Source organism: Ciconia boyciana, chromosome 28 (genome assembly GCF_034638445.1).
Source record: "Ciconia boyciana chromosome 28, ASM3463844v1, whole genome shotgun sequence".
NCBI lineage: Eukaryota > Metazoa > Chordata > Aves > Ciconiiformes > Ciconiidae > Ciconia > Ciconia boyciana.
Window position 1 is genome coordinate 1,689,273 of NC_132961.1, and position 16,735 is coordinate 1,706,007.

The 16,735-nt window shown below is 64.9% G+C and overlaps 1 protein-coding gene across 1 annotated transcript; it reads left to right on the forward strand.

The window, feature by feature from the left end:
* The first annotated feature begins 757 nt into the window (after window positions 1–757).
* LOC140644662 (voltage-gated potassium channel KCNC1-like) lies at window positions 758–13,619 on the forward strand. Its single transcript, XM_072847685.1, is given in 6 exon segments — window positions 758–1,366; window positions 7,814–8,762; window positions 10,180–10,197; window positions 10,200–10,375; window positions 12,723–12,759; window positions 13,504–13,619. Coding segments are annotated over 6 exon segments (1,809 nt in total). The 5' UTR covers window positions 758–853.
* The last annotated feature ends 3,116 nt before the right edge of the window (window positions 13,620–16,735 follow it).

Below are 16,735 nucleotides of genomic sequence, written 5' to 3' on the forward strand. Positions count from 1 at the left end.
GGTATCTCCCAGTGCTCCCAGTATCTTCTAGTAGCCCCCAGTACCTCCCAGTAGCCCCCAGTACCTCCCAGTAGCCCCAGACCCCTTCCAGTAGCCCCCATCCCCTTTGACTTGTCCCTCCCGGTGCCCCCAGCAACCTTCAGTGTCCCCCACTTCCTCCCACTGCTCCCAGTAGCCCTCCAGTGCCTCCCAGTAGCCTCCAGTACCTCCCAGTAGCCCCCAGTGCCTCCCAGTAGCCCCCAGTTCCCCCCCACTCCTCCCCATCCCGCTCCAGCCTCCCCCCTGCGTGGGCGGAGCCTGGCCAGCAGCGTGGGTGGGGTATCGGCGGGAGGGCGGGGCCTCGCTGCGGCGTGGGCGGGGCCTCAGCACGTGGAGGAGGGGCTGTCGCCGAATGGGCGGAGCTTCCCCACGTGTAGGGGCGGGGCCTCCACTTGGGCGGGGCCTCGGAACCTGCGGCATGGGCGGAGCCTCAGCGCTCCTAGAGGCGGGGCCTCTTCACCTCGTGGGCGGAGCCTCATCGCGCTAGAGGCGGGGCCTCACCCCTATGTGGGCGGAGCCTCAGAACTCGTAGAGGCGGGGCTCCCCGCCGCGGGGGCGTTCCCTCCCCTCACAGTGGGCGTCCCCCCCTCCCGTGGGCGTGCCCTCCCCTCACAGTGGGCGTTCCCTCCCCTCGCAGTGGGCGTTCCCCCCTCCCGTGGGCGGGCCCTCCGCGCGCGGTGGGCGTGCCCCTCGCCGCGCCTGCGCAGAGCGGCGGGCGCAGCGGCAGCGGCGGGATGCGGCAGCCGCCGCTCCGTTCTCTCAGGCCGGCGGCGGCGGCGGTCGGGGGTTGCCGACCCCTGCGGCGATCGTCGCGATGGGTTGGCAAGCAGAACGCGACAAAGTGGTGATCAACGTGGGCGGCGTGCGACACGAGACCTACCGCAGCACCCTGCAGACCCTCCCCGGTACCCGGCTGGCCGGCCTGGCCGAACCGGGAGCCGCCGCCCGCTTCGACTACGACCCTTCGGCGGGGGAGTTTTTTTTCGATCGTCATCCCGCCGTTTTCGCTTACGTCCTGAATTATTACCGAACCGGGAAATTACATTGCCCGGCCGATGTTTGCGGGCCTCTTTTTGAGGAAGAATTAGCTTTTTGGGGGATCGATGAGACGGACGTTGAGGCCTGTTGCTGGATGAATTACCGGCAGCACCGGGACGCCGAGGAGGCCCTGGATAGCTTCGAAAGCCCCGAAGGGCCGAGGCCTCCTGAGCCGGCCGAGCCCAAGAGGTTGTGCCTGGAGGAGGGGAGGCCGGCGGGCTGGTGGAGGAGGTGGAGGCCGAAGCTCTGGGCTTTGTTTGAGGATCCCTATTCGTCGAGGATGGCTAGGGTGAGGGGGTTTGGGGGGCTGGGGGGTTTAGGGGGCTGAGGGGCTGAAAGAGGCTCTGAGGGGGTTGAGGGGGCTCTGGGGGCTTAAAGGGGGCTCTGAGGGGGTTGAGGGGGCTCTGAGGGGTTGAGGGGGCTCTGGGGGGGTTGAAGGGGGCTCTGGAGGGCTTAAAGAGGCTGTGAGGGGGTTTAGGGGGCTTAAAGGGGTTTCTGAGGGGGTTGAGGGAGGCTCTGGGGGGTTTGGGGGGCTCTGAGGGGTTTAGGGGGCTCTGGAGGGCTTAAAGAGGCTCTGAGGGGGTTGAGGGGGCTCTGGGGGGCTTAAAGGGAGCTCTGAGGGGGTTGAGGGGGCTTAAAGAGGGCTCTGAGGGGGTTGAGGGGGCTCTGAGGGTTGAGGGAGGCTTAAAGGGGGCTCTGAGGGGATTTGGGGGGCTCTGGAGGGCTTAAAGAGGCTCTGAGGGGGTTTAGGGGCTTAAAGGGGTTTCTGAGGGGGTTGAGGGAGGCTCTGGGGGATTTGGGGGGCTCTGAGGGGTTTAGGGGGCTCTGGAGGGCTTAAAGAGGTTCTGAGGGGGTTGAGGGGGCTTAAATGGGGCTCTGAGGGGGTTTGGGGGCTCTGGAGGGCTTAAAGAGGCTCTGAGGGGGTTTAGGGGGCTTAAAGGGGTTTCTGAGGGGGTTGAGGGAGGCTCTGGGGGATTTGGGGCGGCTCTGAGGGGGTTTGGGGGCTCTGGAGGGCTTAAAGAGGCTCTGAGGGGGTTGAGGGGGCTTAAATGGGGCTCTGAGGAGGTTTAGGGGCTCCGGGGGCTTAAAGAGGCTCTGAGGGGGTTGAGGAGGGCTCTGAGGGGTTTAGGGGGCACTGGAGGGCTTAAAGGGGTGTCGGGGGGTTGAGCGGGGCTTTGGGGGTTTTAGAGGTGTCTGAGGAGGTTTAGAGGTGTCTGGGGGGTTGAGGGGGCTCTGGGGAATTCAGGGGGCTCTGAGGGGTTTAGGGGTGTCTGAGTGGGTTGAGGGGGACTCTGGGGGGTTTAGAGGTGCCTGAGGGGGCTCTGGGAGGCTTAAAGAGTCCCTGAAGGGGTTTAGGGGGTCTGAGGGGGCTCTGGGGGCTTAAAGAATCTCTGAGGGGTTTAGAGGTGTCTGAGGGAGGCTCTGGGGGGCTTAGGGTGTCTCTGGGGGGGTTGAGGGGGCTTGGGGGGTTTAGGGGCTCTGGGGGGCTTAAAGAGTCTCTGAGAAGGTTTAGAGGTGTCTGGGGGGTTGAGGGGTGTCTGAGGGGGGCTCTGACAGGCTTAAAGAGTCTTTGAGGGGGCTTGGGGGTGTCTGAGGGGCTCTGGGGGTTTAGGGGTGTTTGAGGGGGCTCTGAGGGGGTTAGGGGTGTCTGAAGGGGTTTAGGGGATAACTGAGGGGTTGGGGGTCTCTGAGGGGTTTAGGGCATCTCTGAGGGGGTCTTGGGGGGCTCTGAGGGGTTTGGGGGTCTGCGAGAGGGTCTTGGGGATCTGGGCTCTGAGGGGCCTTGGGGGGCTGGAGGGGATTGGGGGGCTCTGAAGGGATGGGGGACTCTGAGGGGGTTAGGGGGTCTCTGAAGGGATGGGGAGCTCTTGGGGAAGCTGTGAGGGGTCTTGGGGGTCTGTGAGGAGGTTTAGGGGTGTCTGAGGGGTCTGTGAGGGGGTTTAGGGGGTCTGAAAGGGTTAAAGGGTCTCTGAGGGGCTTGAGGGGGGCTCTGGGGAGGTTAAGGGGTCTCTGGGGGGTCTCTGAGGGAGCTGGGGGTCTCTGAGGGGTTTAGGGGTCTGTGAGGGGGACTTGGGGGACTGTGAGCAGTTTATGGGGTCTCAGGGAAGCGCTCGGGGGTCTCTGAGGGGGTTTAGGGGCATCTCTGAGGGGGCTGTGAGGGGGTCTTGGGGGTCTCTAAGGGGATGGGGAGGCTCTGAGGGGGTCTCTGAGGGGGTTTTGGGGGCTGTAAGGGGATGGGGGGTCTTTTGGGCATCTGAGGGGGTCTTGGGGGCTGTTAGGGGTTTATGGGCCTCTGAGGGGGTCCTGGGGGGCTGTGAGGGGTCTGGGGGGTTTAGGGGGCTCTGGGGAGGTTTAGGGGGCTCGAGGGGATTCAGGGGGTCTGAGGAGGCTCTGAGAGGATCTTGGGGGCTCTGAGGGGGACTTAGGGGGCTCTGGGGGGTTGTGGGGTCTTGGGGACCACTTGGGGGTCTCTGGGGGGTTTGGGGGTCTCCAAGGGAGCTGTGAGAGGATCTTGGGGGCTGTGAGGAGCCGGGGGGTCTGGGGGGTCTACAGGGTCTTGGGAGGGCACTTGGGGGTCTCTGAGGGGATTTGGGGGGTCTGGGGGGCTGTGAGGGGATAGGGGGGTTGGGGGCCCGTGAGGTGATGGGGGGCCCGAGGGGGTTTTGGGGCCCCGAGGGGGTCGCTGAGAGGACTTAGAGGGGCATTGAGTGGATGGGGGGGGGCTCGGGGGGGCTTAGGGGCTCAGAGGGCGTGGGGGGGACCCTGAGGGGTTGGGGACACTGCGGGATGGTTTGGGGGCCATGGGGGGGCACTGGGGACACTGCGGGACGGTTTGGGGGCCATGGGGGGCACTGGGGACACTGCAGGGGCCCTGAGGGGACGGGGGGGGGTGAGGGGACACCGCGGGGGGACGGACGACATCGGGGGTGACAGGGGGACATGGGGCCGTGTGGGGATGGGGCGGGGGCTGTGTGTCCCCTCAGTGTCCCCTGTCCCCCCAATGTCCCCTGTCCCGTGTGTGTGTCCCCCCCGCCGGTGCTGGCCCCGATCCTGCCGCAGCCGGTCCGGGGGCGGGGGGAGCAGGCGGGACCGCACTGCGGTGCCCCTCCCCCCGCCTGGCCTACATCCCCTCCCCCGTCCCCTCCCTCGGTGTCACCCCCCGCCTGGCCTACATCCCCCCCCAATGTCCCCAACCCCCCTCAGCCTGGCCTACATCCCCCCCCGTCCCCTGTGTCCCCCCTGTCCCCAACCCCCCAGCCCGGCCTATATCTTCCCCCCGGTGTCCCCTGTGTCCCCCCTCCGTGTCCCCAAATCCCCCCCGCCTGGCCTACATATTGTCCCCATCTTTCCTGTGTCCCCTTCCATGTCGTCGTCCCCCCCATGTCCCCTGTGTGTCCTCCCCCATGTCCCCTGTGTGCCCCCCCATGTCCCCAAACCCCTCAGCCTGTCCCCTGTCCCCCCATGTCCCCTGTGTGCCCCCCATGTCCCTGCACCCCCATGTGTCCCTCCCCTGTGTCCCCAACGCCCCCCATCCCCTGTGTCATGTGTGTGTCCCCCCGGTGTCCCCCATGTCCCCAACCCCCCAGCCTGGCCTATACCACCCCCCATGTCCCCTGTGTGCCCCCCATGTCCCCAAACCCCTCAGCCTGTCCCCTGTCCCCCCCATGTCCCCTGTGTGCCCCCCCATGTCCCTGGACCCCCATGTGTCCCTCCCCCGTGTCCCCAACGCCCCCCATCCCCTGTGTCATGTGTGTGTCCCCCCGGTGTCCCCCCATGTCCCCAACCCCCAGCCTGGCCTATACCACCCCCCATGTCCCTGTGTGTCCCCCCATCCCCTGTGTTGCCCCCCCCGTGTCCCCAAACCCCTCAGCCTTTCCGATGTCCCCCCATGTCCCCTATGTCCCCCCATGTCCCTGGACCCCCATATGTGTGTCCCCCTGTGTCCCCAATGCCCCCCATCCCCTGTGTCATGTGTGTCGTCCCCCCGGTGTCCCCCATGTCCCCAACCCCCCAGCCTGGCCTATACCACCCCCCATGTCCCCTGTGTGCCCCCCATGCCCCCCAGCCTATGTCCCCCCAACCCCCCAGGTGTCCCTCTGCCCCCCCAGCCTGGCCTGGATCCCTCCCATGTTGTCATCCCCAGTGTCCCCGTGTCCCCAACCCCCGAAGTGCATTGAGTGAGCCGGGACGCCTGGCTCCCTATAGCAATGTATAGGGGTTCAGTGCATTGGGGGGTCAGCCTGGGTCCCCTATAGCAGTGTATAGGGGTTCAGGGTGTTTGGGGGGTCAGGACCCTGGGTCCCCCATGATATATAGGGGTTCAGTGTATTTTAGGGGGTCAGGAGCCGGGACGCCTGGCTCCCTATAGCAGTGTATAGGGGTTCAGTGCTTTGGGGGCCAGGACCCTGGGTCCCCCATGATATATAGGGGTCCAGTGCATTGGGGGGGTCAACAGCCCAGACACCTGGCTCCCCTATAGCAGTGTATAGGGGTTCAGTGTATTTTGGGGGGTCAGAAGCCGGGACACCTGGCTCCCCTATAGCAGTGTATAGGGGTTCAGTGCTTTGGGGGGCCAGGACCCTGGGTCCCCCATGATATATAGGGGTCCAGTGCATTGGGGGGGTCAACAGCCCAGACACCTGGCTCCCCTATAGCAGTGTATAGGGGTTCAGTGTATTTTGGGGGGTCAGAAGCCGGGACACCTGGCTCCCCTATAGCAGTGTATAGGGGTTCAGTGCTTTGAGGGGTCAGGCCCCTGGGTCCCCCATGATATATAGGGGTCCAGTGCATTGGGGGGGTCAACAGCCCAGACACCTGGCTCCCCTATAGCAGTGTATAGGGGTTCAGTGTATTTTGGGGGTCAGGAGCCTGGACACCTGGGTCCCCTATAGTAGTGTATAGGGGTTCAGTGTGTTTGGGGGGTCAGGACCCTGGGTCCCCCATGATATATAGGGGTCCAGTGCATTGGGGGTCAACAGCCCAGACACCTGGCTCCCTATAGCAGTGTATAGGGGTTCAGTGTGTTTGGGGGGTCAACCTGGCTCCCCTATAGCAGTGTATAGGGGTTCAGTGTATTTTGGGGGGGTCAGAAGCCGGCACGCCTGGCTCCCCTATAGCAGTGTATAGGGGTTCAGTGTATTTTAGGGGGGTCAGGAGCCTGGACACCTGGGTCCCCTATAGCAGTGTATAGGGGTTCAGTGTGTTTGGGGGGTCAGGACCCTGGGTCCCCCATGATATATAGGGGTCCAGTGCATTGGGGGGTCAACAGCCCAGACACCTGGCTCCCCTATAGCAGTGTATAGGGGTTCAGTGTGTTTGGGGGGTCAACCTGGCTCCCCTATAGTAGTGTATAGGGGTTCAGTGCTTTGGGGGGTCAGGACCCTGGGTCCCCCAATATATATACGGGTCCAGTGCATTGGGGGGGTCAGAATCCCGGACACCTGGCTCCCCTATAGCAGTGTATAGGGGTTCAGTGTATTTTGGGGGGGTCAGAAGCCAGCACGCCTGGCTCCCCTATAGCAGTGTATAGGGGTTCAGTGCTTTGGGGGGCCAGGACCCTGGGTCCCCCATGATATATAGGGGTCCAGTGCTTTGGGAGGGGTCAGAATCCCGGACACCTGGCTCCCCTATAGTAGTGTATAGGGGTTCAGTGTATTGGGGGGGGGACAGAAGCCAGCACGCCTGGCCCCCCTATAGCAGTGTATAGGGGTTCAGTGCTTTGGGGGGCCAGGACCCTGGGTCCCCAATATATATATGGGTCCAGTGCATTGGGGGGGGTCAGAATCCCAGACACCTGGCTCCCCTATAGCAGTGTATAGGGGTTCAGTGTATTTTAGGGGGGTCAGGAGCCCAGACACCTGGCTCCCCTATAGCAGTGTATAGGGGTTCAGGGTGTTTGGGGGGTCAGCCTGGCTCCCCTATAGCAGTGTATAGGGGTTCAGGGTGTTTGGGGGTCAGCCTGGGTCCCCTATAGCAGTGTATAGGGGTTCAGTGCTTTGGGGGGGTCAGGACCCTGGGTCCCCCCATTATTATATAGGGGTTCAGTGTATTTTAGGGGGGTCAGGAGCCTGGACACCTGGCTCCCCTATAGCAGTGTATAGGGGTTCAGTGTTTTTGGGGGGTCAACCTGGCTCCCCTATAGCAGTGTATAGGGGTTCAGTGTTTTTGGGGGGTCAACCTGGCTCCCTATAGCAGTGTATAGGGGTTCAGTGCTTTGGGGGGGTCAGGATCCTGGGTCCCCCATGATATATAGGGGTCCAGTGCATTGGGGGGGTCAACAGCCCAGACACCTGGCTCCCCTATAGTAGTGTATAGGGGTTCAGTGCTTTGGGGGGGTCAGGACCCTGTGTCCCCCAATATATATATGGGTCCAGTGCATTGGGGGGGGTCAGAATCCCAGACACCTGGCTCCCCTATAGCAGTGTATAGGGGTTCAGTGTATTTTAGGGGGTCAGAATCCCGGACACCTGGCTCCCCTATAGCAGTGTATAGGGGTTCAGGGTGTTTGGGGGGGTCAGGACCCTGGGTCCCCCATGATATATAGGGGTCCAGTGCATTGGGGGGTCAGAATCCCAGACACCTGGCTCCCCTATAGTAGTGTATAGGGGTTCAGTGTGTTTGGGGGGTCAGCCTGGCTCCCCTATAGCAGTGTATAGGGGTTCGGGGTGTTTGGGGGGGTCAGAAGCCGGCACGCCTGGCTCCCCCGCCTCTCACCCCTCTCCCCCCTCCCCTCCAGTACGTGGCCTTCGCCTCCCTCTTCTTCATCCTCATCTCCATCACCACCTTCTGCCTGGAGACCCACGAAGCCTTCAACCGCGTGATCAACAAGACGGAGACGGTGACGACGGGCAACGGGACGGGGACGCAGGTGGCCGTGGAGGTGGAGACCGAACCCTTCCTCACCTACGTGGAGGGCACCTGCGTCGTCTGGTTCACCTTCGAATTCCTCATGAGGGTCAGTTTTTGCCCGGATAAACGAGATTTCGTGAAAAGCAGCTTGAACATCATCGATTTCGTGGCCATCTTGCCCTTCTACCTAGAGGTCGGCTTGCGCGGTCTCTCCTCCAAAGCGGCCAAAGACGTTTTGGGCTTCTTGAGGGTCGTTCGTTTTGTCCGAATCCTTCGAATCTTCAAATTAACCCGTCATTTCGTCGGGCTGAGGGTTTTAGGCCACACTTTACGAGCCAGCACTAACGAATTCCTCCTCCTCGTTATCTTCTTAGCGTTGGGGGTCTTGATTTTCGCCACCATGATTTATTACGCCGAGCGGATCGGCGCCGACCCCGACGACGTGACGGGAAGCCGTCACACCTATTTTAAAAACATCCCCATCGGGTTTTGGTGGGCGGTGGTGACGATGACGACCTTGGGGTACGGGGACATGTACCCCATGACGTGGTCGGGGATGTTGGTGGGGGCTCTCTGCGCCTTAGCGGGGGTCCTCACCATCGCCATGCCCGTCCCCGTCATCGTTAACAATTTCGGCATGTATTACTCGTTAGCCATGGCTAAACAGAAATTACCCAAGAAAAAAAATAAACATATTCCGAGACCCCCCCAACCCGGATCGCCTGGATACGGCCCCCCCGTCGCACCCCAAAATCCACCCGGCAGCCCCCGACCCCCCCGCAGACCCCCGGCCTGTCCCCTGGCTCAGGAGGAGGTGGTGGAGATCAACCGGGCTGGTGAGCGGCACCCCAAAAGTGGGGTGGGGGGGCGATATTTGGGCCCGGGGGGGGGCGTGTTTGGGGCAGGGGGGGCATATTTGGGGAGGAGGGGCGTATTTGGGGTGAGGATGGTTATTTGGGGAGAGGGGGTTATTGGGGGGCGTGTTTGGGGAGGGCCGTATTTGGGGAGGAGCGTATTTGGGGGCGTGTTTGGGGGCGGGGGTGCATTTGGGGCGGGGGCGTATTTGGGTAGAGGGGGTTATTGGGGGGGCCGTATTTGGGGAGGGAGGGCGTATTTGGGGAGGAGGGGTGTGTTGGGGCGTATTTGGGGGCGGGGGGATGTATTTGGGGCGGGGGCCGTGTTGGGGAGAGGGAGTTATTGGAGGGGCCGATTTGGGGAGGAGGGGGCGTGTTTGGGGTGGGGCGTGTTTGGGGTGGGGGGACGTGTTTGGGGGGAACGTGTTTGGGGCGTATTTGGGGCGGGGGATGTATTTGGGGCGAGAGGGTTATTTGGGGAGAGGGGGTTATTGGGGGCGTGTTTGGGGAGGAGGGGGCGTGTTTGGGGAGGGGGGTGCATTTGGGGCAGGGGGCGTATTTGGGTAGAGGGTTATTGGGGGGGCCGTATTTGGGGCGGGGAGGGCGTGTTGGGGAGGAGGGGCCGTGTTGGGGGCGGGGGGCCGTGTTGGGGAGGGGGCGTATTTGGGGAGGAGGGGGTGTATTTGGGGGGGCGTATTTGGGGGCAGGGAGTGTTTGGGGCAGGGGCGTATTTGGGGGTGTATTTGGGGAGAGGCGTTATTTGGGGGAGGTGTGTATTTGGGGGGAGTTATTTGGGGGGTAGGGGTGTGGTTTGGGGGGTGTATTTTAGGGGGTGGGTGTGGTTTGGGGGTGTATTTTATGGGGCTGGTGTATTTTGGGGGGCTGAAATTTGGGGGGCTGTATTTTGGGGGTTTGTCTTTCGGGGGGCTGTATTTTGGGGGGCCTTGCTCTACCGGGGGCTGTATTTTGGGGGCGTGGTGTATTTTGGGGGTGGTCTATTGGGGGTCTGTATTTTGGGGGTGGGGTGGTGTATTTTGGGGGGGGGTTAACACCGTGTGTGGCACCCCAAAAATGAGGGGGGGTTGTTCCTAGAGGGGATGTGCCCCAAAACAGAGGGGTTCAGCCCCATATGAGGGGTTCAGCCCCATATGAGGGGGTCAGCCCCACGGGGGGAGGGGTTGGCCCCATATGTGGCACCCCAAAACCAAGAGGCGGGGTCAGCCCCATATGGGGGCTCCTCCCCACAGAGGGGGTCTGCCCCACACGCAGCACCCCAAAACCAAGGTGGGGGTGGGGGGGGGCTCTCAGCCCCTTATGGGGGGCACCCAGCCACGGGGTCCCTGTGTGTGGGTGCCCCCACCCTGACAGGGGGTGTCCCCCGTGTTGTGTCCCCCCGCAGAGGCTCGCCCCAACGGGGAAGCGGGCGCGCGGCGCTGGCGCAGGAGGACTGTCCCCCATCGACCAGCCCCTGTCCCCCGAAGAACGAGGGGGCCCCCCGACGGCGGGGGGCGGGGGGTCGCGAACGCTGCGGCCGGGACCGAGCCTGCTTCCTGCTGGGCCCCGACTACGCCCCCCCGAGGGGCCTCTCCGGAAAGGTGGGTGCTGCAACCCCCTCCCCCAAAATGGGCACCCACACCCTCCCCCATGTAACCCTGGGGTCCCCAGCCCCCCCCCACCCCCAGGGACCCCCTTGTCCCCCCTGGGGCATCCTGACACCTCCTGGGGTGTTGTGTCGTGTCCCCCCACCCCAAGGGCACCCCAATATCCCTTGGGGTCCCCAAACACCCCCCAGGGCACCCACAGACCCTCACGTCCCCCTGGGGTCACCACAACCCCCCACATCCTCCCTAGGGTCCCCAAACCCCCCACTTCCCCCTGGGGTCCCCACAGCCCCCCCACGGGTACCCTAACACCCCTGGGGTCCCCAAATCCCCCCCCCCCCCCCAGGTCACCCACAGACCCTGGGGTCCCCACAACCCCCAGGGCACCCCAACACCCCCTGGGGTCCCCACAGCCCCCCAGGGCACCCCAACACCTCCTGGGGTTTCCCCCCCCAGGGGACCCACATCCCCCTAGGGTCCCCAAAATCCCCCACGGGCACCCCAACACCCGCTGGGGTCCCCAAACCCCCCCAGGGGACCCACAGACCCTCATGTCCCCCTGGGGTCCCCACAGCCCCCCATGGGCACCCCAGTGCCCCTGAGGTCCCCAAATCCCCCCCCCAGGTCACCCACAGACCCCCGGGGTCCCCAAAACCCCCCACGGGCACCACAACACCCCTGGGGTCCCCAAAACCCCCCCACATCTCCCCTGGGGTCCCCACAGCCCCCCAGGGCACCCACGTCCCCACAGCCGCCCCCCACGGGTACCCCAGCACCCCTGGGGTCCCCAAAACCCCCCACGGGCACCCCAACACCCCCTGGGGTCCCCAAACCCCCCCAGGGGACCCACATCCCCCTGGGGTCCCTGAACCCCCCACGTCCCCCTGGGGTCCCCCCAAGGGCACCCCAACACCCCCATGTCCCCTCCCCCCGCATGCCCTCCCCCCCCCCCCCGCCTGGGTCCCTCCCAGCCTCCGCCGTGGGAGCAGTTGGGTGCTCGCCCCTCCCCCAAACTGGGAGAACTGGGGGGGTGGGGGGGGAGGGGCACGGCTTGCACAGACCCCCTGGCGCTGGGGGGCTCTGGGTGCTCCTTGCACACGCGCGTGCAAGCAGCGGGGCTGGCTGGGGGGGGGGGTGGCCATCCTCGTGCGAGGGGGCAGATCCCCGTGCGAGGGTCCCTGTCCTCGTGCAACGTCCCCGTGCGAGGGTCCCTGTCCCTGTGCAAGGGTTCCTGTCCCCGTGTAAGGTCCTCGTGCGAGGGTCCCTGTCCTCGTGCGAGGGTCCCTGTCCTCGTGCAAGGTCCCAATACGAGGGTCTCTGTCCCCGTGCAAGGGTCCCTGTCCCCATGTAAGGTCCTCGTGCAAGGATCCCTGTGTGAGGGTCCCTGTCCCTGGGTAAAGTCCCCGTGCGAGGGTCCCTGTCCCCGTGCAAGGTCCTTGTGCCAGGGTCCCAGTCCTCGTGCAAGGTCCTGGTGCCAGTGGCCCCGTCACCGTATGAGGTCCCTGTCCCTGTGTAAGGTCCTCGTGCGAGGGTCCCTGTCCTCGTGCGAGGGTCCCTGTCCCCGTGCAAGGTCCCAATACGAGGGTCCCTGTCCTCGTGCGATTGTCCCTGTCCCCGTGTAAGGTCCTTGTGCGAGGGTCCCTGTCCCCATGTGAGGGTCCCTGTCCCTGTGCAAGGTCCTGGTGCCAGCGTCCCCGTCACCGTATGAGGTCCCCATGCAAGGGTCCCTGTGCGATTGTCCCTGTCCCCATGTAAGGTCCTCGTGCGAAGGTCCTTGTCCTCGTGCGAGGGTCCCTGTCCCCATGTGAGGGTCCCTGTCCCCACAGGGGGTCCCTGTCCCCCCCAGTGTGACCCTGTCCCCATGCCAAGTCACCGTGCCAGGTCCCCTGTCCCCACAGGGTGACCCTGTCCCCACAGGGGGGTCCCTGTCCCCACAGGGTGACCCTGTCCTCGTGCCAGCTCCCTGTGTGAGGTCCCCTGTCCCCATGGGATGGTCCCTGTCCCCACAGGGGTCCCCACAGGAGGGTCCCCTGTCCCTGGGGTGCCCCTGTCCCCCCAGGGTGACCCTGTCCCCATGGGAGGGTCCCCTGTCCCCCTAGTGTGACCCTGTCCCCGTGCCAGGTCCCCTGTCCCCCCCAGGGTGACCCTGTCCCCATGGGAGGGTCCCCTGTCCCCCTATAGTGTGACCCTGTCCCCATGCCAGGTCCCCTGTCCCCGGAGTGCCCCTGTCCCCCCCAGGGTGACCCTGTCCCCGTGCCAGGTCCCCGTGGGGGGGTCCCTGTCCCCGGGGTGCCCCTGTCCCCCCAGGGTGACCCTGTCCCCTGTCCCCTTTCGTCCCCAGCGCTCGTCACCGCCTGAGACCTCAGACGGCGCCGCAGGTCAGCTGGGGGCGGGGGGGGGGGTGTCCCATGCCACGCCCCTGGCCACACCCTCGGCCACACCTCTGGCCTGGCCACGCCCACTTCGCACAGCCTGCGCATGCGCATTCCCCCCCCCCGCACGGTGCTGCTTCACCCCCACCCCCCCCCGATGCCGGGGTCCCCTCTGGCTTTTTGGGGGGGCACCCAGACCCCTGGGTGTCTCCTCCCCCCCCCCCAGCTTGGCAGGGGCTCCCCAACCCCTGGGCCCCCCTCCCCACTCCCCTTACACCCCTATACCCTCCTGGGGGGTCCCCAAACTCCCTGGGGGGGTCCCCAAACTCTTTGGGGGGGTCCCCAAATTCCTGGGGAGGGGGACCATCTCCTGGGGGCTCCCGAATTTTGGCGTGGGGGTCCCCATCTCGGGGTGGGGGAAGCGTCCTGAACCCCTTGGGGGGGGTCCCCAACTCCTGAGAGGGTCCCAAATTCCTGGGGTTCCCCCATCTTGGGGGCGGGACGGAGGCGTGTCCAACTTCTGGGTGGGGGTCCCCAAATTTTTTAGGGGTTCCCCATCTCCTTGTGGGGGGGGTCCCCCAACTCTTGGGGGGTCCCCAACATCAATGGAGGGTCCCCAATTCCTAAGGGGGGTCCCAAAATCCTGGGGGCGGGGGGGGGTGTCCCAGAATCCTGAGGGGAGGGGGGAATGTGGGGGTTTTGGGGTCCCCAAGGGGGGTACTGACCCCCCCACCCTCTGTCTCCCCAAAGGCTACGAGAAGTCGCGGAGCCTCAACAGCATCACGGGGTGCGGGTGGCCCCGGCCGCCCCCTTCGGCTCCCCCAGCCCCCCGGCGCCCCCGCTCCCCCATCCCCTCCATCCTCTAAAAGGGGGGAGGGGACGACGGACACACCCCCTCCCCCTCCGGGCACCCCTTTTCCTGCCCCCCACTCCCCCCCCAAGTGGGGATTTGGGCAGAAAACGGGGCGAAACGGTAAGAATAATCAGTGGCAATGGGGGGGCACCCCAAAATGGGGGGGGTGGCTTCAAAATGGCGTGTGTGGGGACACACCCACCCCCCCTGCAAGTGACTGGACACCCCCCAAAATGGAGGGGTGGGGGTGGGGTGTCCCCCTAAAAGACTGTGAAAGGGGGTGACGGGGCCCACCCCCCAATGTCACCCCAAGTGGCTGCACTGCACTTTCTGGGGTGTCCCCCCCCCCAATTTTGGAGCCGGATGCCTGGGTCCCTCCCCCCCACCTTTGGGGGGGGTTTGGGGCTGTCCCTGCCCCCCCATGATCGCTCAGGACTCAGGGAGCCCCCCAAACTGTGTCGTGTCATCCCCCTTTGTCCCCTTCCCCGCCTTGTGTCCCCTCAATCCCCCATGTCCCCCCCTTTGTGTCCCCCCCTTTGTCCCCTGTCTCTCCCCCCCTCCCCGCCATGTCCCACCCTGGGCTCCCCTCCCCTCCCACAAGCAATAACTGGAGCCGCCGGACACCCCGATGGCGGAGGACGACGGTGGAGGTAGGGCCACCGCCCGGGTGTCCCCTCTGTGTCCCCCCCCTGCACGGCGGCACCGTCACCCCAAGGGGGGTGGACGGGGGATGGGGACGGGCCTGGCCCCACTGCGAGGCCAGGCTGCGTTTCCATAGCAACGGGACTAGGCCTGGCCCCACTGCGAGGCCAGGCTGCGTTTCCATAGCAATGGGACTAGGCCTGGCCCCACTGCGAGGCCAGGCTGCGTTTCCATAGCAATGGGACTAGGCCTGGCCCTACTGCGAGCCTGGGCTGCGTTTCCATAGCAACGGGACTAGGCCTGGTGGCTGCGTTTCCGTGGCAACGGGACTAGGCCTGGGCCCCACTGTGAGGCCAGGCTGCGTTTCCATGGTGACAGGGCTAGGCCAGAGCCCCCCACTGCGAGGCCAGGCTGCGTTTCTGTGGTAACGGGACTAGGCCTGTCAGCTGCGTTTCCATAGCAACGGGACTAGGCCTGGGCCGCACTGTAAGGCTGGGCTGCATTTCCATGGCAACAGGACCAGGCCAGAGCCCGCCACTGCAAAGCCAGGCTGTGTTTCCATAGCAATGGGACTAGGCCTGGGCCCCACTGCGAGGCCAGGCTGTGTTTCCATGGCAACAGGACTAGGCCTGTCCCCACTGCAAGGCCAGGCTGTGTTTCCATAGCAATGGGACTAGGCCAGGCTGTGTTTCCATGACAACGGGACTAGGCCTGGGCCCCACTGCAAGGCCAGGCTGTGTTTCCATGGCAACGGGACTAGGCCTGGCCCCACTGTGAGGCCAGGCTGCGTTTCCATGGTGACAGGACTAGGCCTGGGCCCTACTGCGAGGCCAGGCTGTGTTTCCATAGCGATGGGATGAGGCCAGGCTCTGTTTCCATAGCGACAGAACTATGCCAGGCTGCGCTTCCATAGCAACGGGACTAGGCCTGGCCCCACTGCTAGGCCAGGCTGCGTTTCCATAGCGACGGGACTAGGCCAGGCTGCGTTTCCATGGCAACGGGACTAGGCCTGGGCCCCACTGTGAGGCCAGGCTGTGTTTCCGTGGTGACAGGACCAGGCCTGAACCCCCAAAATGGGCCCTGGCCCCGTTGGGGGGGGCCGGGACCCCCCCAAAGCTGCTCCCTGCCCCCTCCCCGGGGGGCGGCAGTTTGGGGGTGGGGGCCCCCCACGCCCCATTCCAGCATGTCTGCATGTCCGTACCGCCGGTATTTATTGTTATATGCAAAAAAAAAAAAAAAGCCCACCCACCCCAAAACCCCCGTAATTAACCCCAACCCCAGCCCCCCCCCCTTCCCCCCCCCCCCGGGGGTCCCCAGTTATTGGGGGGGCCCCCCGGCCCCGTGGCCCCTATGCAACGCTGCCCGTGGGCTGGACCCCCCAAACCAGCGCAGCGGCGGGAGCCTTATGCAACGACTCCTATGCAAATGAGATGCTAATGAGGACTAATTGCTCCCCGACCGCTTCCCCCCCCCCAATTCGCTGCATGTTTGGGGGGCCCCATCGCCTCGTGCTTTTTTTTGGGGGGGTGGGGTGTCTCCAGCCCTCCCCCCCGGGCTGCGCTGTAACGAGCTCCCCCTTAATTACTATTTATTAACACCTCATGAATAATTCATTATCCCTCCCCACCCTCGCTGGGATTGGTGCAATCCCCCCTCCCCCTCCTTTATCTCTGGGGTTGTTTTTCGGGTGGGGTGCCCCCATTTTGGGGGGTCTCTGACTCAGGAAGGGGGGCGGGGCTGTGCCAAAGGGGCCCCCTGGGGGAGGGGCGGGGGCCCGGGGGGGAGGGGCTCAGAGCTATTTTTTCACGCGGGGTCTTTAACGAAGGAACTGACCGAGCTGCGACAATAAAAGTGACCGAAAAAGGTGAAAGTGGCCTTAAAATGGGGAGGGGGGTTGGGGAGGGGCGGGGGTCCCCTGGTCTGTGGCACTTAAGAACCCCTCCCCACCAGTAACAGCCCAGTGGCCCCCCCGGGTGTTGTGTCCCCCGCCCCTAAACCCAGGGTCCCCCAAAACCCGGGGTCCCCCAAACGTGGGGTCCCCCAAACCTGGGGTCCCCCCCAAACCCGGGTCCCCCCAAACGCGGGGTCCCCCGTCACGGCCGCGGTTGGGAGCGGGACTAGAAAAGCTCTTTATTGGTGAGGTGCCAGAGCTGGGACGGGGACACGGGGACACGGGGGTGACAGGGACACGGGGGGTGGGGACAGGGGGGTGGGGACACGGGGGTGACAGGGACACGGGGGGTGGGGACAGGGGGGTGACAGGGACACGGGGGTGACAGGGACACGGGGGGTTGGGGACACGGGGGTGACAGGGACATGGGGGGTGGGGACACGGGGCGGTTGGGGACACGGGGGTGACAGGGACACGGGGGTGACAGGGACACGGGGGACACGGGGGGTTGATGGGGGCGACAGGGTGGTGGGGACGGGGGTGACAGGAGACGGGGGACAGGGGGTGACAGGGTGGTGGGAACATGGGGGTGACAG